General features: G+C 37.3%; 1 protein-coding gene across 1 annotated transcript in view; it reads left to right on the forward strand.

Moving 5' to 3' along the window:
- The window catches only part of OTOG (otogelin), a 92,548-nt gene that overhangs the window by 45,318 nt on the left and 29,541 nt on the right, over window positions 1–17,689 (forward strand). Inside the window, exons 25-33 of the mRNA XM_066551897.1 lie at window positions 1,228–1,366; window positions 1,616–1,750; window positions 2,857–3,003; window positions 3,608–3,727; window positions 4,456–4,572; window positions 5,429–5,585; window positions 6,566–6,592; window positions 9,273–9,440; window positions 11,445–11,723. Of these exons, the coding sequence (XP_066407994.1) occupies window positions 1,228–1,366; window positions 1,616–1,750; window positions 2,857–3,003; window positions 3,608–3,727; window positions 4,456–4,572; window positions 5,429–5,585; window positions 6,566–6,592; window positions 9,273–9,440; window positions 11,445–11,723 (1,289 nt within the window). The remainder of the gene's footprint in view (window positions 1–1,227; window positions 1,367–1,615; window positions 1,751–2,856; window positions 3,004–3,607; window positions 3,728–4,455; window positions 4,573–5,428; window positions 5,586–6,565; window positions 6,593–9,272; window positions 9,441–11,444; window positions 11,724–17,689) is intronic.

A 17,689-nucleotide genomic window follows, 5' to 3' on the forward strand; every position in this document is an offset into this window, starting at 1 on the left:
GTACTGGCGCTGTGGTAGAAATATGAAGGAAAAGTAATACTGACAAAAATTTACACTAAGAGAAAACTTCCTATTTCCTGCTATATGAGATGTCAAATGCTAGAGATTTATCCGGTATTTCTGTAAGTAACATTAAGACTTTAGTTGTAAAATGTTCAGCACTCATTTATGAGGAAATTAAAAGTAGGTTTTTTAAAAGTGAACTTAGGCGTGTACCAAACTTATATCACATGCTGTGTTTAGCTTAATCTACATTTATAAAGATACCTATACTAAAGCTATGCCAAGGCACCAGCTTTGCTGTCTTTATCAAGAAAAATTTAAGTCTCTGGGTCATTTGGGAACACAGAAATGATATTGTAATGATTGCTCATGGATGCAGGAAATGAAATTCTATCCATGATTTATAAAACTCTTATCTCTGAAAATGTTATTTAGATTGCAAGAGGGTGATTCAGAAAGAGGCATAATATCCAATGTTTCAAAGCCTCCTATTATGCAAGAAGAATCGGCTTCTTCTCTTATGCTGCAAAGGGAATTCAGCAAGGTCTGAACAGTCATTCTGTAGATGTGTGGTGAAAACCCTTTGATGTTTAAGGTGGCCATAGACATAACTTGAACTGTTCTAGAAGCTCCTAAATTCTTAGGCTGGTGTTTGGGTGTGATGACATCTGAAAAAAGAGCAAGTCCAACAACATGCTTCTTTTAAGGAACTTAAGCACCAAAATAGTGCTACTGAAATGTGTCCTGGTAATTCTGTGGAATTCTCATTCAAGCAGAGGATGCATGGAGACTCAAGTAACAGGACGTGCTACTTTTTGACTCTAAGATTCAGCTTGTACAGAAAAAAATGTTTGGTGAGAAGCTGAAAAAGAAGGCTCTCTCCTTGTGGCATGTTATTGGTGTGCACTAGAGAATAAATTGTATCACATTGCACTGGGTTTTCTTGATTGTATTTTTTGGGGTTTTTGAGACTTGTTGTAGTGTCTGTAGGTTCTGGAGCCTTTAAATTGTCATGGAAGAAGAAATTTAGATTATATGAGTTCAATTTGTATGTTTTTTCCCCAGAGAATTAATTGACATGCTTCTAGCCAACATTTCAAAATGCTTCTGTCCCTGCTCCTTACACTTGCACAGCTTTTGTTTCTTTGCTTCTCAGTGCAATAGCTGTAATCACTTGTCTGGGCTTGCAGCTGATATTCCCATAATTGGTGGTGCATTTTTCAGTGTTTGCCAGCATGGATCCTTCCAGTGCACCTTCCAGCCTTGCCCGTCCATGTGCACGGCGTACGGGGACCGGCACTACCGCACCTTCGATGGCCTCACCTTTGACTTTGTTGGAACTTGTAAGGTTTATCTGGTTAAGGTGAGACTTTGTGTGAAACCTCCCTAAAACTGGGTTTAAAACTACTTGTTAAAATCTACCATTGTGCTTACTTCCTCTCTGTGCATTTTATTGAGTCCTACATACTGTTTTTTTCATTTTTGGCATTGTTTAGACTTTGAATCATACAGAACATAAACGTACTCTGAGGTTTCTGCTAATTGAACTATGTAACAATATGCATATTTATATAAGTATATTTAAAAATTGACTCTTTTTTTTTTTCTTCAGGGTGCTTCTTCAACCAGTCTTTCTGTCATTATAGAGAATGTTGACTGCTTTAGCACTGGAATCATTTGCAGGAAAAATGTTTTCATTAATGTTGGAAAATCTCTTTTAGTATTTGACGATGAAACTGGGAATCCCGTAAGTTTTATTTCTTACTGCTGATCAAAAAGCAGCATATGTACTTCTCTGGGTGTTTCTTCCTTTCATAGCCAAAAACTTACTGTGCCACTTCAGTAGCAGAGGTGTAAATATCTTTACAGTCAATGCTGATCACATTCCTGGATTGTTCAATGGAAACCTTAAAATCTTGTCTGTATTTGACAAAAATGTCAGAGGAGGTAATTGTAGCTCTTTTGTTTAGACTTAATTCCTGTTTAATATCTTAGGAGAAATACAAGAGTTTTGAAGCGTGAGTTTTGCTATTAATTCTACTAGAACTAAGAGCTTACTCTGGTCTGGAATGTTTCGGAGGAATATTTTTGTACAGTTAAATAATCCCAACAAATTACAGCCCCTTTGGAGTGTATCCTCCACGGCCTGAATTTTATTTTTGTTTTGGCCAATCTGCAAACTCTATTCTGTAAACATTTAGTATTTCAGTATATTAGTAATTATAGTATTAATAGTACTATTTACAGTTTATAGACTGACTATAGAAAGGCAGTTTGAGATATTGTGCAGTTAAACCAGACATTTTAGTCTATGCTACAAAGAAGTTGCAATCTGATTGTTAGTGGATTGAGAGAAGAATACTGTATCATTCTTCTCAAGTCAAGATCTTCTTGATCAAAACAAGGTTGTCATCTAGGGACATATTTGGACAATTCCTTATTTCCAGAAGCTGCTTCATGCATCTTTTTTGCCTATCCATATTCAAAAAAAGCATGTGACTGTGACAGAATTACTTATAACTAAGTGAAAATCATCATTAGGAGCCTTAAGACTACTCATCTACCTCCCAGATGAATCATTAACATTCTAATCTTCAGTCCATTATCCATCCTATACATTTGATATAAAATCAACTTTTAAAATTGGAAAATCATAAAAATACAATACAGCTCACATTCAAAATCCAGGCCCCTTTTACTTAAGTTTTTTTCTCCTCCCTGGCCTTTTGTCTGTTTTTGGATGTGTCAGAGAACCACATTGTTAATTTTATTTAGGTGATTTGTTTCTTGTCAAGTGAACATTTTATGAAGATGTTATTTCCATTATAAGGTCCCCTGTTTTATTTTGAACAGAGCTTATCTAGTTACATAGATGGCCTACAAAAAATGCAGTTATGGAAAGCTGGGTTTTTCACTGTTGTTCATTTTCCTGATGAACATATCACCGTTCTTTGGGATCAGAGGACAACAGTTCACGTGCAGATGGGGCATCAGTGGCAGGTAGGTGGAAGGCAACACTCTTGTTGCTATTTCTTTGAGGTGTTCATGTAAATCTTGTTGAATAATACATAATTATTCAGAGAATAGACTCTCAGAAATAAATCCAAGAAGCATTCACCTACCTTGTCAATGAAAATATTCATTCTCATTTATCTGTTTTTTAGTTACTCTTTTCTGAATAACTTCTGTAACAACACAGACAAATATTTTAGGGGCAAAGTTCTCTTTCAGTACTCATTCCTTACATGAATGAAGCAGATGTTATTTTGCCAAGGCTTAAAAATACACATAACTGGCTAACAGCTCCCTTTTCTGAACAAAAAGGTCATCTCCGTTTTTAAAAGCTTGGGGATTCATAACTGAAACTGCATAATAATGACATTGCCAAAATAAAATGTCCTCCATAGCTTTGTTACTGAATTCTTTTGACTGAAAAGCTGAGTTCTTTTGACTGAAATTTAGCTGAAAAATGATCAAAATATTACAAATTTAGAACTAAACAGCTGAAGATGTAAGTTTTGAAAATGCTTATGACTGACAGTATTTACTCTTGTGAAAATGTTTTTATAAATATGTATGTATGTGTATATAATTTTTTTCTCAGAGAGAATTGACTGGATTGTGTGGAAATTTTGATTTGAAGACAGTAAATGAACTGAGGACTCCAGATAATTTTGAATTAACAAACTCGCAAGAGTTTGGAAACAGTTGGACAGCTGTAGAGGTACATGGCAAAAGAGAATGTGTTTACTAGTATATTTTGCTAGTAGATATGGCAAAAGAGAATGTGTTTAGTAGTATATTTTGCTAGTAGATTTTTTTCCTGTTATATCATAAAATTAATTTTGAATGAAATCAGAAGTTAATTTCTGAAAGAACCAGTCAGGCAGCAATACAAATGACAATATCAGTGGTTCTTAAAGATTTCTTAATCTGTTAAAAAAAAGAAAATAATTACCTTTTTTGCTGCAGAGTGTTTAGAGAGTAAAGAAAAATGTTGTAACAATATTTTGAATGCTTTTTATTATATTTGAACAATAAAGTAGTGGGATTTCTGTATAATGGAAGAATGTTGAGTTCACTTTAGAGTGTGTTGACAGTTTAACTGATGTTTTCATAGCTGGGAAACATTTTACTGTGCAGCCATTGCAATGGAAAGAAAAAAATTCTCTGTGCCTCTCTGGTACCTCTGATGAGACCCATAAGTATGTGTGTGTTTTTCTGCTGCTTTCAGTGGAATGTTTCTTCAAATGGTGTTATTTTCCATCTCTTCTTCATTAACATTAGCTTTTAACTCTATATCTTAGTCCTGCTTTAGTTTCATAAATGATGCATTTGTTTGACATTTTGCATCCTTCTTAAAAAATAAAAAGCACAAAAATATGCTTTGCAAGTTCAAAACACAAAGTGGTTATGAAAAATTACTCACCTTCATTTTGCTTCCCGGTTTAGTGTGTTGACAGCTCTGACATTCGAAATCCGTGCAGTTTGAACCCCCTTAGAGAGCCATTTGCCAAGAAGGAATGTGGGATACTGCTCAGTGAAGCATTTGAAGCTTGCCACCCAGTGGTGAGTTGTAGTCCTGTATATAAACAAGTGACATTGAACATAGCACCAAAGAAATGTTACTCTTCAACGTGAAGCTCTTTGTTATTAATGAAGAAAAAAATTCACCTGATTTGGGGTATTTTCTTTTTAATCACAAGCATTATTTGTGTAGGCATAACCACTTGCTTGCTTTTCATGAAATGTGTTACATGGCATGCACATTTTTCATGCATATATAAATAAATGTATTGAATGGGCAGTGTCAGATGGGAAAAACTCATTTCTGGAAGACTTACTCAAATTTAGATCTGTGTAGAATGTGTAACATTTCAGTAAGCAAATTAACGTTGACAGTTCTCTTTGAAATTTTGTCACTTAAGACTTGAAGATACTGTAAGGGAAAATGAAAAATTCTTGTGTGAAATTGCCTAATAATATGAAGAGAATATTAACTACTTGCACATCAAGAAGAGCTTTCCATCTACTTTGTTTTCTTACATTTTGTGTATCTGACTTCCTTAAAATGTCTGAGTTTTACTGATTTGTGGTCAGTTTAGTCTTTTATTTCATAAGGTTTTTCACAGTTTATTAGGGCTTAGATATTACAAAACACTATGAAACACAAGCCCACATCAGTGTCTTAACGTGCCTGTTCTTCATGGGTCGGTGATTTAATTGTGTTGCTAAGTGCTGGACAAGATTTTATAATGTGTCCCTGTGAACATTTTTTCTCACGTTCCAGGAAGCATTGAGAGTGAAATCTTTAATACTTCCAAGTTGGATATATTGCCTTTTGGAAGAGCCACAGCTTTGTGTCGAGGTGTTGCTTGGCAGTTCCTGTAGCAGTGTTTTTGATGAGCAATATTTTCATTTCCAGATTGACGTCACCTGGTTTTACTCCAACTGCTTGACAGACACTTGTGGCTGTAACCAAGGTGGTGACTGTGAGTGTTTCTGTACAAGTGTCTCAGCCTATGCCCATCAGTGCTGCCAGCACGGAGTTGCTGTGGACTGGAGGTCTCCCAGAGTGTGCCGTAAGTTTGTTTAACCAGCACTACCAAGGGCTGCCCCTGCCCTGCATTCGTAGCAGCCAGACCCAAAAAATCAGTCACAACAGCTGACCTGGCGCCATGAATTGAATCTAAGCCTCACTGGTGCCTCTCACTCCAATTTCATTCTGGTCTAGCTGGGTTATGTGCTTTTTCTGTGTTTGTGAGTGATACTTTTCTACTTTTAATCCCTTTGTCCTATGATGTCAAAGGAGAGAACGTGGGAAATCTGTATTAGGGTACAGCATGCATCCCTCAAACCAAAGGTGCAAAGTTCACAGTTCAAGTGATTTCCATCTTCAGGAGAACTTCACTTCTTAATAAGCTCTAGTAAACATACATGCCTTATTAGAGCCCACAGAGCAAGTGTGAAATATAAAGGTCTTCTGAAGAAAAACAAGTAAGTTTTTAAGCTGGGCAGAGTCATTAGCTTAGGATTACTCTCCAACAACTCTTAAAACTTAACAAAAAAAGTCTGAGTCCCTTTTCTCTAACACCTAGTGGAAATGCCTAACAGGAGGCTGCCATTTCCCCAAAGATGGGATAAAAGAAGGGGAGATGCAAAGAATGAAAGGAAACAAGCATTTTTCTGGCTTTGCAGTTGTACAGAGAGAGTGCAGCAGGCTCAGGGTCACACAGCAAACTGGCCTCAGAGTGAGGGGGTTAGTCTTAACTTAGGACGGAAAAGGTGTGATTTAATGTGAAGCTCAGTCATAGCCACTAGAGGTCACAAAAAGACAGCTGTAGGTATGTAAGCTTGGGGAAGCAATGCTTTCTTTTCATCTGTGTAGTTCAAATTAGTATTTTATCTAAATATTTGGCAATAACTCTTTAATAGGTGTCTGTGTATGATCTAATTTGGCCAAGCATTTGGCTCACATCTTAATCGTAAAGGGGAGTAGAAAACTTTATGTTTATCTATGGAATGCCTGTAACTGCATTTTTTCTTTTTCTTTTTTTTTTAGCTTATGATTGTGAATATTTCAACAAAGGTAAGTTCTAAAGGAAGTGACAAAATATCAATAGAATCTGGGGTTTTTTTTAGTTTAAGTTTTAGCACCTTTGTATAAAAACAATTGTATTACTGAAAACATTTGTGAATGTTATGTTGTTTAACTAGCCAAGATTCTGTTTTGCTGCTTTATTTTGGTTTTTCAAAGGCTTTTAATTTCATAATTCCTGGACCTCTCCCGAGAACGTGTGCCTAACTAATTTTCTTTGCAGTGAAGGATGATGATTAAACAATTAAATCATGAAGTAATTAATGGAATATCAAGTGGAAAGTGCCAGTGGCACTACTTGTTTAAGGTGCAGTGCAGTTCAAAGCTGAACAGAGCCTGGTGGGTTGTTAAATCACTCACAGACACCTATGCAGCCTCCAGAGGGAGGTAGTGTTAATCTATGGCAACTTTTTTGTCCCCAGAGGGGAACAACTCTCCCTTTAGGTCTGTCTGACCCAGCCTGGAGTTCCTGAGTGACCAGCATTGCTGCTGCATTGGGGTGGCTGTCAGAGAGGGGTGCAAACCTTGGGGAAGGTGCTGGACCATACCTTGAACCTGCATGGGCTGCTGTAGTGCTGTGTTAGCCCTGCAACCCATATTCAGGCTATTTCCAAATCACCCTGCCTGTGTCTGCACAGTCAGATGTGACACACAAAGCAGCCTGGTGTGAGGAAGGGTCAGGGCTCCTGCTGTTTATGCTGTAACTCTTTATCAAGCTCATGTAGAAGCCTGTCTATCCACATGGCACGGAGTATCTTGGTCTTCTGATCAATATTGCAGCAGCTCACTCCTGGAAAGGTCTCAGAAAAGGGACCAAGTTAAATTAGGACAGACTTATGCAGTGCCAGGCCCAAAAAATATGGCCAAGAAGTGTGCCTTTTCTCATACACTGGCTCCTGAAAAGATTTTGAGTGGAGTCAAATCACTAATGCATGGGAATTTTATCTAAATCACCATTTAAAGACTTTCAATTATTTTAAATTAAGAATAGTTGATTATAAGAGCTGATTGAAGGTGTTAAGTTTTCTTTTTGGTTTGTTTTTTTATAAAAGAAATACAGTCTGATAATAGACAATGTTAGTGCAGATAGACTGCAGATGCAGTGCCTCTAACATCTGTGGTGAAAGTGAAGCTAGATGATCACACATACTTTTAAGGTGTGTTATTACCTTTATTTGTTACTTAATTCTCACTGACAGAAATTAGTGGAATGAGTGGAGATTTGTGCGTGTGACCAGCCTTGAAGTAAACATGGTTATTTATACTTCTTTCTTTGTCTTTTTGTACTCTTTGCTAATCCAGTTCATCAGTATTCAACATAGAATGTTTCAGACCTGTCAGTGGACAAAAAATCATCTCCATGCTGAATATTTTCTTGTCTACATAACTTAGAGTAGGATGACCCAGAACTACTTTGTTTTGGAGACAGGAAGATTAAGAAGTTGTCTTAGACCAGAAAGAAGTTTTCTCTATCTAACTTTGTATGAATCCAGAGTGAGATAATTCTAGTCCTACAAGAAGCAGAGGCCTTTTGTCTTTGGTCAAGAGAAATCCTCAGCTGGTGGCTGTTGTCTCTCAACTTTTGGGTGGGCCTGACATGGGATACTTAAACATATGTTTTCAGAGCAGTGCATGTTTTAAGTAGTAATTTAAATCACATTTTTCAACTCCCTGCACTGAAGGTAAAGAGATCTTTGTACATGTTTAGGTGGGCATGGACCTGTGTCCTAACTGGCTACCTTTTCATGCCATTAGAATTTAAAGCTCTACTTGTAATGCAGCATCCTTAGATTTCAAAACTCTTAATAAATGTTAAGATTTTGGAGAACCAGAGTATGAAGGCAAGCTGCAAATTGCAGTCCAAAATTGTAACCTGTTGGAACAGATTTTAAGAGTCAATGCTATTAATTTCCCAGCTGATAGCTGCAGTTATCCCAGATGTATGCTTGCCATTTTACCGTGTGGGTACAATGGAAATGAGGTGAACTGCTCAGGTGAGGCATAAAATGCCTACTTTTAACAGGGAACCTAACAAAAATATTTTCAAACATTTAAAAATAAACTCTAAACTATTTTTCTGTAATAAAGTGTGATCTAAATGAGAAGGTGTGGCATTTTAAGGTTTAAAAATAAATTTGCGTATTTTTGGCTTTTTTAACTTATAGATAAAATATGACCATTCTTTGCTTATGATGCTGATTTCTTCCTGTCTTACTTCACAAGTAAGACTTCACTGTTCAAGGAATTTTTTGATGCTTGTTGACAAAAATATTTTATTCTCTGCAATACTCTTTATGCTTTGGACATTAATAAAATAGGTTTTAAAAAGTAGTAAGAAGTGTATAATTAGTTCAACCATACAAATAAATAGTTTGAAAGGGACTAATAACCAAGGGACCAGTTAACTTTGAAACCAAAACATATGAGAGGGACAAAAACAAGAAGCTGATGATGAGTCTTGAAAATTGAAAGTAGGTATTCATGATAGCTTTCAGAACATGTATTTTCTAAAAAAGGTTTGTTTTGGTTTTCTTTCAAGTTTAGTGCATGGCACCTAGATCTATTTGCAGAGTGGTGAGATGTGTTTTTCTTCATGTGCTCTGCCTTAAAGCTTAGAGCTCAGGCATTTGTGACACTTGACATGAAAAATAATTGTTTTTTTCCTCCACAGCACTGGGAAAAGGCCCATACAAACTGGTCAGCTTTTTGGATGGAAGATTTGTAATAGCAGCAAACTTGGTGGATGGCGTTGTTTTCCCTGTGAAAGAAGATGATGTTGTTCCTGGGCATGTAGTGAGCTTCATGCTGACTTCAGGACTTTATAAACCCAAAGCACATGGTAAAGTCATAATAACCTAGCTTCTTAAATAAGACAGAGCAGACTCTGCCCTTGTGTTTAAGAATAAACCTGAGTTAAAAATTTCTTGCTTTATCAATCAGTTGAATGTGCACTTTAATGTCTGCTAAAATTTTTGTTGGTGGATTTTAGATTGTAGCTTTGTAAGCAGTTTGAAAAGCAGCTGCCTCCCCACACCGCAGCCTTCAGAAGCACCAAACTGGTATTGCAGCCCAGTAATCTGTGTGCTGCTCCCTTTACCTCTCCTCTGGTGGAAGTGGGAAAGAATGGGAGAGAAATGTTGTAAGGAAAGTTCTCCCCACCTCCCTTGCTCTGCCACCATCACTCATTGTCTGCCCACACACACAGAGATGCCCTTTGGCACTGACTGGGCTCTGTAAGGGTGAGTGCTGCCAATCTGTCTCCTTTGGGTCCCAACTTCAGTTTCCCCTGAGGGAAACTTCCTTCTTCATCAGATGAAAGGTGTGTTGCAAAACTTCAGATATGTGCGGAAAGCCTACAAGAGTGTATCCAGCATTTGTGACATGAATTAAATGCTGAAGTTGTCTGCATACACAGCTTTAATGCCCACAGAGCACTTGGGTATCAATGGTTTTACTGACCAGAGTCCCCTAATGAGCTCTTTGGGTAACCTGAAGGTGGCTTTGTGTCACTTAAAAAATTATAAGTGTTTGATGACTAATACTGCTGTCTGTAGAACTTACACAGGAGCTCATGTAACAGAATAGCTGGGGATAGATTTCTTTTATTAGTCATAGCTTGTACATTGTATTCAATTTATGTTTGGAAAGGGAAGGTCAGTCCTACTGTTCTGTTCCCCTATAAAAAGCTCTCTTGGAATTTAATCTGGCAAATAGAGTTTGTGCCTTATGGTCCAGTTTGAGCAAATGTAATTTCATCATTTGGTCACAAGGAATTTGCACAATCAATACGCTGTATCATTATAGGACATTCATGCCTCTTTGGTACCTCAGCAAAATGTATGTTTTACCAGTTTCAGGCATTCCTGGACAATGGAGAGTTTGGGACATTAATGCACTGATTGGCTGTACAGCAGGTGTTAAAAATCACCCTGACTGTGTTACTTAACAAAGAGCTGCTTGCTACAGACAATTCATTAAAAGACATTCACTAGTACTGCTAGGTTTTTCTGATTATCTGAAGCTTTTATGCTCAGAGACCAAGGTGGTCTTCCAGAAGTGTTATGCTAGAATGTGATAATATATCCTTTTAATAGAGATCATTTGTTTTCTAAGCTTTTTTTTAAGAAATGCTAGCCAGTCCTGGAGGGTTAGTTGATTTTACAGTAGATTAATGGTTGTTTTCAAGAGACTAGCAAAGTTTACAGCAAAATAGAATGAAGTAATTCTGTGAGCAACAGATGCCTGTAACAGGCTCAAGACCTGATGCCCTGCCATTGGCTGTGCAGAGGCTGCTTGAAATCTGAAGTACTGCAGGGTAAGGTATCATGAGGGAACATTTGCCAGAAAAAAGACTTTGCTGTACTGTTCTTAAAGGGAGAGCTAGAGAGCTGAATGCAAAATACGGTTTTCTAATTTATTTTTAATGAAAGGCTGAGCTTTTAAGCTATCAATTCCTGATGGCAAATGTTACTTTTAAATCTAGTTAGATGGAGTTAAAGTTTTTATTAAATAAATGGCTTAGTAAAGACTGTAAATTAAGTTCTGCTTGACTGCAGGGCTATATTCCTTTATCCTGGTGTGGGCAATGTGTCAATCTCTTTGTATTCCTGTTGGAATCTGTAGAGTATTTAGAAAACTTAATAATCATCACAATCTAGCACTCTGAAATCCATACATAGTGCATTTTCTTATAAGATTCAGGCTGTTTTCACTGATAAGGCCAAAGCCAATTTTCATTCCTCATGTTTCTAGAGTCAGTAGTGGTACATTACAATGAACTTAGTTTATTATGCATTTATCAGCAAATAAGTTCTGTGTGCTCTCTTCTGTTTTATTTTTTCAGATTCTAGCTTGATTTCATTTGAAACAGCTGAGAGACCAAATTATTTTCTTCAGCTGGTCTCCAATAATACTCTTGTTGTTTCTAAATGGAAAAAATCGCAAGATTTTCACAACAGATCTACGTTTGTCATTCACAAGAACACGTGGCTGTCGGGATACAGTTCCTTTGAGTCATTTGCAAAACCAGGATTTTTCATCCACATTTCAGCCTCTTCAGTTGGGCTTTTGAAGTACCATCATTCAGAAGAGTTCAGACTGTCAACCCTTTTTAAACTTGTAGGTAGGTAATTGCACTTCAATGTTATGAGCAGCAGTTTTCTCCCTGTACAAATCCAGGCTAAATGGTGTTGTTATTTTCAGAGGTGATGAGATTGCTTACCTCTCCCCTACATTACTGGGAGCTGTGGGAACTCTGGGACATCCAGCCTCAAAATATTTTTCCCTGAGCATTGTAGTGAAGATGAGATTCTGTTTTCTTGTGAAAAGCCATTAAATAGCTTAACACACATTTGCCAAACATGTTTGGAAGTACATATCATAGTGTACAGTTTCTGGGCAATACTTGCTGTGGAGGTAGTAAGGAAATTCTTTAGGAGTAGAACATTCATACTTGTAAAAAATAGATTCACAAAGGGAATAGAAAAGAACAGATCTCTAAAATTTTAAGAGTGTAGACAACATTTTCTCTCCTTTGCCTCCTGCCAAGAGAGAGATTTCTGTACAGTGAATTCTCTTTGCTAACCCTGTGGCTTCATCAGGAGTAATGCCATCCAGTGCTGAGGACGTGGCCTGTAGACTACACTTTCCAAACCTCATTTTCTCCTGAAAAATACCTTGGCTTTTATCCACTACCCACTCAGAGACGACATGGCTGTTGGGATGTTAATCACTAGTGCTTCAGTCATCATCTAGTCGGGGGTATTCACCCCTTCTTGGTGATACAGATCTTCATTTCCCTAATGTTGCTTGAACAGATACAGCTTTTGAATACAAAACAGACTGCTGTGAGGGTATTTCTACCTACTTGTGAGATTCCCATTGTCATAATAGTTACATTCCACTGAGACATTAGGATCAGAAATGAAGATGATATTCACTCTGAGGATCATTTCTTAGGAGCTGGCCGCAGATGTTGCCCCTACAAGAGCTGATGATAAAGCCACACTAAAAAATCATGTAATTCAAGCTATTTTTAGTTCTGTTTGGTGTGTTTGTTTGTTGTTTGTATTTTTATATCAGCAAGGAAAAGAAATAGTAAGAATTACAGTTTTTACATTCTTAAGTGGAACCATTCACTGAAATGAAGGTGGCTTCAAAAAAAGTGGTCAGGAAAAACATGCAAGTTATATCAGTGTATAAAATAAAGCAAAACAGATTATTCATTTAACTATTCTTTGCTTTAGCTTTTACTTGCCTTAACACATTAGATACATCAAACATATTCATTTATGAAATTCAGTGGCAAGAGTTACTTGCTGAAACCAAGTGTAGTATATATAATTCCAAAATCACTGCAAGGGATTATGTTTTTAAAATTTTATTGTACTGTAGTTTTAAATTCATTAACTATTTGTTTATTTATTTAGCAGAAGTATTTTGATGTGTTCCTGGCAATACCATGTTTTAAAATCGGTTGTTCATTCTCTGAAACTGAAGTGTATTTTACAAGCAAAGAAAGAAAATGAAATACTATATAAAAAGAAAGAAAATGAAATACTATATAAAATAAATCATGGCCTGGCCATGTTTTACAGTGACCATGTTGAATTGTGGCACAGACAAACCTGAAGCAACCTCTGATTTCTGTGACAGAAGAGGCCAACTGTATTCCTTGTGGAGCTTCGTGTTATCAAAACACTGAATTAAAGTGTTAATAGTGTCATTGTGAATCTGCCCATGTTTTTCAGTACATTACACTGACAGCCTAATGCAGCTGTTGACTGGCACACTCCAACTTCAGAAAAATGACAGATTTTGTCGTTGCCAAATGCCTGTTGCTTCTTGACAAATGCTTGTAATCACAGAGCTGTTGAGGTTTTTGAGCGGCAGCATTAGAGGGCTAATGCTATTACCAGGATGTTCGTACAGCATTTCAGGCAAGGCACTTTTTTGGGACATAACAAAAATATCTCCTTAGTCTTTTATCTTTGAGGGAGGAATGAAGAAGTTTAAACCATGTTCCAATTCTCGGTGGTCATCCATTAACACAGAATGGTATGTCTTTTCAAGTGTGAAGTCTTTACCCTCCAGTCATTATACTGAAAAATCCTATTTATGCCGATGGAAAACTAAAACAATTTACCTCAGCAAGTGGGATCAGATCAAATGATCAAGAGGTATTTCATTAATCACCACATCCGAGGGCTTGGGTTTCAGAGTTTTATAAGCAGAGGAGCATAGGGCTCCAATCTTTCTCCAGTGTACTCTCACAAGGGCCAGCCTGCTGATGTCGGGTAATTACATGGTCTAAAAATACAGCAGCATTTGTTTAAGTTAATGGAAAAGTTACACCAGCTCCAGAGCGCGCAGGCAAAAGCGTATTGGGTTTCCTGCTGACTATTGTAAATGCTTTGCATATTAGATCAGAAACTCTTGAACCGGGAGCAGCAGCTATTCCTGCGGAATCAGAGGATAAATATCAGGAGCAGAATAATAGGCCCAGTAAATCCCCTTGGCCAGAAAGCTCCTCATGAGACTTCTTCGTGCCCTGTGACGCACTTGCAAAAGGAAGAATTTGAAGTGACCTGATCACCACAGCAGTAGACACATGTCTGTTTAAAGTCAGCTGACGAGTCACTTTTTCCAGTTTCATCGCAATAAATATTGTCACATTGGGACACGCCAAGGCTGGGAAGTGTTTGCCATGAGAAGTCACTTCAGCTTTAAAACTGGGTTATTTTCATTATGCTTTACTTTTTCTGCTGTCCTGTTCCCATAAATGTTTGAGGAAATTGAACAGGAAACAGAATTTTGATATGTAGTGTGTACTTATTTGCAAGAAAATATGTTTTTGCATTCTATTCAGGAATTATTTTGCTGGCAAGTTAATTGGTATGCATTCAGTCAAAAGAAAGAATACCCGTACTCTTACCAGATGGACAAGAACCAAGGTGTCACGTAAGAGCCATCAATTGCCATTTGAGATTGCTGGGAAATCATTTAATGTAGGGAATTTATGACCTTTTTATAGGTATAGCTGCTGTTTTCTTACCCTTTTTAAAAATATGCTCAAACTAGTTAGCTTTTGTCATTCACATGATTGCCACCCATTTAGGATCACTATGAATTATTTTTGTCTGTTATGAAAATGTGACTTGGCCCATATAAATTCTGCAATAAAGTATTTAATAATGCTAGTTATGTGATTTAATAGCTAACTTGCTGTAAATACAAGGCCTGTTTTAGAGAATTTTCAGCTAAAATTAAAATATCAAGATGCACTAATTATAGGCCCACTGCATAGAGGCATTTTTCAGTGTTTAAGTTTGATACAGAGCGCTTTTAATCTTGGTTTTTTAATTAACTCAGTCACATTCAGAAACGTGGTGCAAAACTGAAAATTAAATTAACTTTAATGAATAAGTTTTTTACAAAACCGTCTTTTTACCTTTAGTCGGTTTTACACACGATATTACCAACTACTTTAACATCAATTTACTCTAATCTACTTCCATCAGTAGAATTCATTTTCTGGAGTGTCCTGATTCACTCATAATGAGTTACTGTTGAGTTTAATTTGAGCTCATGTGCTTTGTTGGCCCAAAAGTTCATGACGTGGGCCCTGGGGCCGGAAAATGCTGAGCAACTGCTGCTGTACCTGCAGATCCCACGTGTGCCAGTGAACACATCTGCCTGCTAGCTCCTGCAATCAGACTGAGCTTTCTGTACAATAACATCTTTCCTTTTTATGCTGCAAACACAAACATTTGACCTACCATGTTTGGCTGAATAAATAGGACGGGATTAAAGAGTTGTGTTAACATTGTAATAGCAAACTGAACCGTATGTAGATGAGAGGCAGGTAATTGCACTCTGCTTCCAGTGATGTTTTGGCTGGGCACAAAGCTTAGTTTTTCCAGTGATATTTGCTTACATTTCTCGTTGCAGAAACTTAGAAGTCATGAGCAGGGTTTGATACTCATTTGTGTATGTGTTAAGTGGGTAGATAGGATTTCATGTTTCTAAACTTGTAACTGAGGAGATAGGCAATCTAAGTTACCAAGCAGAGTTTTGCCTCCACTATAAATAGAACTAATTCTAAAGCAATTTTTGTGCCTACTAGATTTTTTAAAAATTTTGTGTTGAAGTAGCAAAAAAAAGAAAAAAATCATCAGGTAAGAATGAAAATCCAAATACTTTATTTTTTAAATTATTTTTTAGACATTTATTTTAAATACAACCTTTTATGAACGCTGGAACATTTCAAATTTTAGGGTTTGTTTTTAAGTAAATAGCCATTTTTTGAGCATAACTTGGAATTGTTCATATTATAGAGATTCTAACAATGGCAAATTTTGTCCCTGTGACATAAAAGTCAGCATAGAAAATTAAGGTCAGGTGCTTGTGAATAGTAAGAATTGTCAACTCAGAAAAAGAAGTGGCCAGGGTACTAAGAAAGGTGGTTGTGGCTCAGCAGAACCTTGTGGTCTGTTGGTGATAAAATAGCAAAAATCTTCATTAAATGGTAGCAACTTCTGTTGTTATCCCAGTTTTAGTTTTGAAAGCCATGAAGAAGAAAATCATAAATTGCAGGGAAGAAAATACTTCTCTGATGTTCTAGAATGTGTGAAAGCAATGGAGTTGGGAAATATCTTTTAATGTATTGTCTTTGGCCGTGTTCATACCTGTGCTCCCACCTGGGGTTCCTGCTGTCCTGTGGCATGTTGATGTCCTCAGCTCCTGTTGGGTAAGGAAGCTGTGGGCTCAGCTGGTGCATCACCCAGCTGGGGCCACTGCCACCCAGGACATCAGTCACCACTTGGGGAAGGATTTGCTGTGTCACCCTGTCAACAGGAGACAAATGCTGGTAGGCTTGACAAGGAGACACATGGCTATCTCCAGATGCCATGACAAATCCTTTTGAGGAACACATGCCTGGTACGAGAAGCTTGATTCATTGTCTGTAAACTGCAAATCATTGTTCTGTGGTGAGGGAACTCGGCTGGTGCTCAGGCTGCAGTAAGCTCGTGTTACTGGTTGCTGGAAGGGGAATTTAAGTATTAAAAAAATGGGAAGCATGTGGTGGAGGTGGTTGAACAGGCCAAGTGACCTCAGCCACTCCTCATGTGGCTTTCTCTCAAGGCCCTTCACCATCTTCATTGCTCCTTTGGGCACTCTCTAACAGCTGAATGTCCTTTTGTTATATTGTGGTGACCAAAACTGCACACAGGGCTTGAGGTGAGGCTGCACCAGTGCAGAGCAGGTGTGTGTGTGTGCTGTTTTTTGTTTTGTTTTGCTTTACAGTGGCTTGATCCTTGGGATGCTGAGGGGTTCCAGAAATTTGGTTGACAACAGTGAAAACTCTAAATATGATGAATTATTGAACTGGTGTTTTCTTAATAAAGAATTTGCCCACAATTCATAAAAAAACACAGATATCATCATACCTTATGGGTTTACAGAGACATCCTGAGAACTTTCTGAGAAAAATGAGAACAATTCATACAAATACTCCACTCTTTCTGTGGTGATTTGGTGTGCTCTTTAATGTAGTTTGTACACTAAAAACACTGGTACAGCTTGGTCTTGCATACTCAATTTTCTAAAATCCCTTGATTGGAAAATTAAATTTCCTTTGGTTCTACAGATCTTTGAAAGCAATTTTTAATTACCAAGTTTACGAATTCTTTGTTGCCCACAGTTCTTTTTGTAGAAGTAGACACAAAATTTGTGGACAAGCATGAATTCATTCTTGACTGAAGGCAGCATTTATTTATATTTATTTATAGCATTCTCAACAAATGCTATGCATTTATGTGGTGATTCACCCTAAATCCTACCAAGGCATACAACACCACCAAACTCTGTGAGCTTAGTCTGTAGGAAATCTTGAGGAGAATGTGGCTATCATTTCATAAAAGTTCATTTGGAGAATCGGAGATGGTATGTTAATCCCAGCATTTGGGGGTGTTAATTCATGGCCACTTCTGCTAAATTGAGAAACTCATTCTTCATCAGGCTGCAGTTGGTTCTTCTGCAAACTTTTATTGTGTTTGAAACTTACTCTGTGGTTGATGGTGTGGCCTT

The sequence above is a fragment of the Molothrus aeneus genome, chromosome 6 (genome assembly GCF_037042795.1).
Source record: "Molothrus aeneus isolate 106 chromosome 6, BPBGC_Maene_1.0, whole genome shotgun sequence".
Classification (NCBI taxonomy): domain Eukaryota; kingdom Metazoa; phylum Chordata; class Aves; order Passeriformes; family Icteridae; genus Molothrus; species Molothrus aeneus.